Source organism: Haliotis cracherodii, unplaced genomic scaffold, assembly GCF_022045235.1.
Source record: "Haliotis cracherodii isolate W230 unplaced genomic scaffold, xgHalCrac1.p SCAF_13, whole genome shotgun sequence".
Taxonomy (NCBI): domain Eukaryota; kingdom Metazoa; phylum Mollusca; class Gastropoda; order Lepetellida; family Haliotidae; genus Haliotis; species Haliotis cracherodii.
In genome coordinates this window covers 41,230,928-41,238,350 of record NW_027266268.1, presented here as the reverse complement: position 1 = coordinate 41,238,350, position 7,423 = coordinate 41,230,928, and the positions used below count along the sequence as shown (strand labels likewise).

The following is a 7,423-nucleotide window of genomic DNA, read 5'->3' as shown; positions in this document are numbered from 1 at the left end:
ACATGCAGATATCCTATCTTGGTGAGATTATCTCCGATATGCAGTCACGGGTCAAAGGGCAAATTCCTGCACTTGATTGGTGTTACCACGAAAAGGTCTGCCTTGACCACCACCATCAACCAGCGGCAGGCGTCTAGAGTGGCCCTGTTACAAATGAGGTCTCTCGAGCAGCCGTGTCGAGAAACCATCTTCAGATCCCATGAGACTATGTAATGTGGATAAGCAGGGGATACATGAGTTGAAGGAGGTATAGAGGAAAGGAAAGATTGGATAGAGTTGTTGGAGGCATAGGAGGGATAGAGTTGATTGAGTTGAGAGAGGCATAGAGAAGATTTAGTTGATGGGGCATAGAGGAGACAGAGTTGATAGAACAATAGAAAAGAAAGAGTTAATGGAGACATAAAGGGGATAGAGTTGATGGAGGCATGGAGGAGATAGAGTTGATGGAGGCATAGAGGAGATAGAGTTGATGGAGGCATAGAGGGGATGGAGTTGGTGGCGGCATAGAGGGGATAGAGTTGATGGAGGCATAGAGGAGATAGAGTTGATGGAGGCATAGAGGGGATGGAGTTGATGGAGACATAGAGGGGATAGAGTTGATGAAGGCATAGAGGGGATGGAGTTGATGCAGGCATAGAGGGGATGGATTTGATGGAGGCATAAAGGGGATGGAGTTGATGGAGGCATAGAGGGGATGGAGGTGGTGGAGGCATGGAGGAGATAGAGTTGATGGAGGCATAGAGGGGATGGAGTTGGTGGAGGCATAGAGGGGATGGAGGTGGTGGAGGCATGGAGGAGATAGAGTTGATGTAGGCCTAGAGGGGATGGAGTTGGTGGCGGCATAGAGGGGACAGAGTTGATGGAGGAGTAGAGGAAGTAGATTTGATGGAGGCATAGAGGGGATAGAGTTGATGGAGGCATAGAGGAGATAGAGTTGATGGAGGCATGGAGGAGATAGAGTTGATGGAGGCATAGAGGGGATGGAGTTGGGGGAGGCACTGAGGATATAGAGTTTGTAGAGGCATAGAGGGGGTAGAGTTGATGGAGGCATAGAGGGGATAGAGTTGATGGAGGCATAAAGGGGGTGGAGGTTGTGGAGGCATGGAGGAGATAGAGTTGATGGAGGCATAGAGGGGATGGAGTTGGGGGAGGCACTGAGGATATAGAGTTTGTAGAGGCATAGAGGGGGTAGAGTTGATGGAGGCATAGAGGGGATAGAGTTGATGGAGGCATAGAGGAGATAGAGTTGATGGAGGCATGGAGGAGATAGAGTTGATGGAGGCATAGAGGGGATGGAGTTGGGGGAGGCACTGAGGATATAGAGTTTGTAGAGGCATAGAGGGGGTAGAGTTGATGGAGGCATAGAGGGGATAGAGTTGATGGAGGCATAGAGGAGATAGAGTTGATGGAGGCATGGAGGAGATAGAGTTGATGGAGGCATAGAGGGGATGGAGTTGGGGGAGGCACTGAGGATATAGAGTTTGTAGAGGCATAGAGGGGGTAGAGTTGATGGAGGCATAGAGGGGATAGAGTTGGGGGAGGCACTGAGGATATAGAGTTTGTAGAGGCATAGAGGGGGTAGAGTTGATGAAAGGAAAGATTGAATAAAGTTGATGGAGGCATAGAGGAGACAGAGTTGATAGAGTTGTTAGACCGGAAGATGTTACATGGAATATAGTTCGTGGAGCGGATAGAGTGTTTAGTTTAGATGGAGTGATTAGTGGTCATCCTTCACATCACGCTGGTGTCTTTCAGTCTTCACGTCATATTTGTCATCCTCCCGCTTCACATAATATTGGCATCCTTCAGACTCGCTGACTTGGTTAATGCATGTCATCGTATCCCAATTGTGTGGATCGATGCTCATGATGTCAATCACTGGATTGTCTCGCCCTGACTCCATTATTTACAGACCGGTGCGGCGTTAAACAACAAACACATAGCAGATATCATGTAGCTACACAAAGGGATGTGTCGCTTTTACTTACCACCACGGTAGAGTGGTGTCGTCAGGATGCTGTTTACCTTCTGAAGCTTCGGGTTATACATGGATGCAATGTATAATGCTTGCTTTATCAACTTACTGCCTTAAATACGTATTGTCTTATATTTGATTAACTTACTACCTTAAATATCTACTTTCTTATACCTCATTAACTTGATACCTTATATACCTACTTTCATATATATAATCAACTTACCACCTTATATACGTACTTTCTTATACTGAATTAACTTAGTAGCGTATATACTTACTTACCTATACTTAATCAACTTAGTATCTCATTTTCTTATCTTCCTATACGTAATTAACTTACTACCTTATACACTTATTTTCTTATACTTCATTAACTTTACACCTTTTATACTTACTGTCTTATGCTTCATCAACTTTCAGCATTATATAATTATATTTCTTTAATAATAAATCAACTAACTACCATAAATATTTATTTTCTTATAATTAATTATCTTACTTACTTATATACTTACATCCTTATACTTAATCATCTTACTACCTCATATACTTACTTTCTTATACTTAATCCAATTAATGTCTTATTTACTTATCTTCGTATACTAAATGGGCAATTTTTGTTCCAAAGGACTATTACTCTCCTTTTGAAATGATATAAGCGACGGTCCAACTGTCGTTTCCGGTCTGGTTTTCGGATCTATGCGCTGCGACAACTAGTAACATGTAGAGACGGAGCCAAGCTAAAGCGTTACCCTGTTGCACCTTCATTCAAAAATGGTCGTTTACACCTGAATATTGTTAACTAGCACATATTTTGAAGTGATTATTGTTTTAAAAGATCAATATTTGTTAAGTCTTCAACTAAAAGACAAATTGTCACGATGAAAGATAGCTTGGAAATCGCCATGAAAAACGGTGTATTGCCGCGGTATTTTCAACGCCAGTAAATGGCTAGGCATTCTGTCAGTCTGGGCTAATATAGATCTATATCGCATCGATGAACTAATGCAAACTCATTTAATTTATCAGCTTTTGTGTTACTTCCCACGACAATTCCAGGCAATCAAGCATTCAAATCTTAAATAGTTATACTGCCATGGACTTCAGTGGAATAGGAGATACGCCTACATTTGCAGCACACAGACATCTTTGACAGGCCTTTACCACTGATCAATAGTTAGTATACATCCGTGCCTTCAAAATAATTGAAGAAGAAATAACATTCAGAATAAAACAACTGATTTTGAATGTTACTTTTATGTCAAAATTAAAGTTACATCTGACTTTTATTTTTTTAATTCAGACATTATTTTTTTAGAAAATAAATAAATAGAAATCTACCATCTATCAAGCAATCAGTTTGGGACCAGCGTCCCTATGGGAGACAACCTGGAGGTCTGTGTCAACCAGGGTCCCTATGGGAGACAAAATGGAGATCTGTGTCAACCAGGGTCCCTATGGGGGACAACCTGGATGTCTGTGTCAACCAGGGTCCCTTTGGGAGACAAAATGGAGGTCTGTGTCAACCAGGGTCCCTATGGGACGCAAAATGGAGATCTGTGTCAACCAGGGTCCCTATTGAAGACATCCTGGAGGTCTGTGTCAACCAGGGTCCCTATGGGGGACAACCTGGAGGTCTGTGTCAACCAGGGTCCCTCTGGGAGACAAAATGGAGGTCTGTGTCAACCAGGGTCCCTATGGGGGACAACCTGGAGATCTGTGTCAACCAGGGTCCCTATGGGAGATAACCTGGAGATCTGTGTCAACCAGGGTCCCTATGGGAGACAAAATGGAGATCTGTGTCAACCAGGGTCCCTATTGAAGACATCCTGGAGGTCTGTGTCAACCAGGGTCCCTATGGGGGACAACCTGGAGATCTGTGTCAACCAGGGTCCCTATGGGAGATAACCTGGAGATCTGTGTCAACCAGGGTCCCTATGGGAGACAACCTGGAGGTCTGTGTCAACCAGGGTCCCTATGGGAGACAAAATGGAGATCTGTGTCAACCAGGGTCCCTATTGAAGACATCCTGGAGGTCTGTGTCAACCAGGGTCCCTATGGGGGACAACCTGGACATCTCTGTGTCAACCAGGGTCCCTATGGGGGACAACCTGGAGATCTGTGTCAACCAGGGTCCCTATGGGGGACAACCTGGAGATCTGTGTCAACCAGGGTCCCTATGGGGGACAACCTGGAGATCTGTGTCAACCAGGGTCCCTATGGGGGACAACCTGGAGGCCTGCGTCAACCAGGGTCCCTATGGGAGTCAGTCTGAGTTTCAGCAAGATCATGAGTCCCACGGTACACCAAGTGTAGCAGATTATAGATGACGGACACGTTATGATAAAGGGATAACTGATCCCCAACACAATAGCCGCCATTCAGGAGCTTCCCCAGTGGAATCACAGCCGAGGTGCGGGAGTGTAACAGGCGGGCGAAACTAGCGAGGGGAGGGGCAGGGATGAGGGTGGGAGGGGGACATGGTTGGCGACGCCGGTCTTATCTCCCCCATCTCGCCCCGCCCCCAAGGATTTAGTCAGTGCTGAGTAAAGGGGGAAACAATAGACCAGTAAACAGGGGTAATTTGGATCCTCTCGGTGACTCTTTAGGCCCACAAAGAAAGATACAGCCGTGAGATTGGGACATTGAATTTGAATTTATTTAGCAGGAACAATTACACGTTTGCTCAACTGTCACCGTATCGTAGCTGGTGTTGGTGTGTGTGACTGGAACAGGCGACCCACGACAGTCTCAAAGCCTCCCCTGCCCATTACCAACAGATTACTCGCATGACGAGACTCGCGGATGTGCGACACTATAGGCCGTATTACCAGCTCATCTTAAACACTGCTATTTGACATACAGATCGGTTAGAAGACGTAGTGTGTGGATTTATCGCACCAGATAGGTAGATTGTATCCCGCTAAACACCGCCCGGTTAGGAAGGGTCTCAATGATCGGGGCTACACGAGGAGCCTAACTTCAAACAAACCTTACGAGATAGATAATCGGCAAGTCTAGACTAATATATAGGTTTCTGCCCTGCATGTGATCCGTGTAACGACTGCAGAAAGAGGCACATTGACCCCTGGTGCTGTCGGCGACTTCTCTTACAGCCTCGTTGTCTGTCGGCGGCGAAACACCCCGGGATTGACTTGCTCTCACCTCTTGTCTTTGTTGGGGGATTCACACTGCAGTCTTGTCAGATCGCCCACAGCAGGCTACCAGTATCGGTATACAACACTTGTAGGTCTTTTGGCAACCAGTCGCAAGACCCGACTAAGTGTTCAGGTGTAAGTCACATGTATGTTGTCAACAGGAGTCGCCCGCAGCAGCATAACGGTGGTTGTGCAACACGTGATGGCAACTGACACATCATAAGTCAACAAAACTTGCATATATGTTGTGATAACGTGTTTCAAGTATACGAGGTGTGTGTTATGATAACGTGTTTCAGGTATACGATGTGTGTGTTGTGATGCCGTGTTTCAGGTATACGATGTGTGTGTTGTGATGCCGTGTTTCAGGTATACGAGGTGTGTGTTTGTGATAACGTGTTTCAGGTATACGAGGTGTGTTTTGTGATGCCGTGTTTCAGGTATACGGGGTGTGTTGTGATAACGTGTTTAAGGTATACGAGGTGTGTGTTGTGATAACGTGTTTCAGGTATACGAGGTGTGTGTTGTGATGACGTGTTTCAGGTTTACGAGGTGTGTGTTGTGATGCCGTGTTTCAGGTATACGAGGTGTGTGTTGTGATAACGTGTGCAGGTATACGAGGTGTGTTTTGTGATAACGTGTTTCAGATATACGAGGTGTGTGTTGTGATGCCGTGTTTCAGGTTTACGAGGTGTGTGTTGTGATGCCGTGTTTCAGATATACGAGGTGTGTGTTGTGATGCCGTGTTTCAGGTATACGAGGTGTGTATTGTGATGCCGTGTTTCAGATATACGAGGTGTGTGTTGTGATGCCGTGTTTCAGGTATACGAGGTGTGTATTGTGATGCCGTGTTTCAGGTATACGAGGTGTGTGTTGTGATGCCGTGTTTCAGATATACGAGGTGTGTGTTGTGATGCCGTGTTTCAGGTATACGAGGTGTGTATTGTGATGCCGTGTTTCAGATATACGAGGTGTGTGTTGTGATGCCGTGTTTCAGGTATACGAGGTGTGTGTTGTGATGCCGTGTTTCAGGTATACGAGGTGTGTATTGTGATGCCGTGTTTCAGATATACGAGGTGTGTGTTGTGATGACATGTTTCAGGTATACGAGGTGTGTATTGTGATGCCGTGTTTCAGGTATACGAGGTGTGTGTTGTGATGCCGTGTTTCAGATATACGAGGTGTGTGTTGTGATGCCGTGTTTCAGGTATACGAGGTGTGTATTGTGATGCCGTGTTTCAGATATACGAGGTGTGTGTTGTGATGCCGTGTTTCAGGTATACGAGGTGTGTGTTGTGATGCCGTGTTTCAGGTATACGAGGTGTGTGTTGTGATGACGTGTTTCAGGTATACGAGGTGTGTGTTGTGATGCCGTGTTTCAGGTATTGGAGGTGTGTATTGTGATAACGTGTTTCAGATATACGAGGTGTGTGTTGTGATGCCGTGTTTCAGGTATACGAGGTGTGTGTTGTGATGCCGTGTTTCAGGTTTACGAGGTGTGTGTTGTGATGACGTGTTTCAGGTATACGAGGTGTGTGTTGTGATGCCGTGTTTCAGGTATTGGAGGTGTGTATTGTGATAACGTGTTTCAGGTATACGAGGTGTGTGTTGTGATAACGTGTTCAGGTATACGATGTGTGTGTTGTGATAACGTGTTCAGGTATACGGGGTGTGTGTTGTGATGCCGTGTTTCAGGTATACGAGGTGTGTGTTGTGATAACGTGTTCAGGTATACGAGGTGTGTGTTGTGATAACGTGTTTCAGGTATACGGGGTGTGTTATAATAACGTGTTTCAGGTATTCGAGGTGTGTGTTTGTGATAACGTGTTTCAGGTATACGGGGTGTGTTGTGATGCCGTGTTTCAGATATACGAGGTGTGTGTTGTGATAACGTGTTCAGGTATACGGGGTGTGTGTTGTGATGACGTGTTTCAGGTATACGAGGTGTGTGTTGTGATGACGTGTTTCAGGTATACGAGGTGTGTGTTGTGATGACGTGTTTCAGGTATACGAGGTGTGTGTTGTGATGCTGTGTTTCAGGTATACATGGTGAGTGTTGTGACTTCGCGTAGGCCGCCACGGATGCTGCTGTGAGAGAGAATGTTCCTGAGACAAAGGCCTCATATTCCATCCGTCTCCCACTCCCATCCCGATGACACACGCTAACAAAATCGACTTTGAATCACGTCTGTTCCTTTCTTCCTTATTCCGATATAATCAAAATATGACATCGATAGCTTCCTCCTGTACGTGTAAATCCAGTCTATTTATCACCACGAACGACATG

At 45.6% G+C, this 7,423-nt stretch overlaps 1 protein-coding gene across 1 annotated transcript; it reads right to left on the bottom strand.

The window, feature by feature from the left end:
• Positions 1-388: 388 nt before the first annotated feature.
• LOC139458724 (uncharacterized) lies at positions 389-1,519 on the bottom strand. Its single transcript, XM_071240132.1, has one exon. The coding sequence runs from the start codon at positions 1,517-1,519 to the stop codon at positions 389-391; it is 1,131 nt and encodes a 376-aa protein (XP_071096233.1).
• Between the last annotated feature and the right edge of the window lie 5,904 nt (positions 1,520-7,423).

Coding starts and splice junctions, on each gene's coding strand:
- LOC139458724 (XM_071240132.1), bottom strand. CDS start 1,519: ATGCCTCCATCAACTCTACCCCCTCTATGCCTCTACAAACTCTATATC.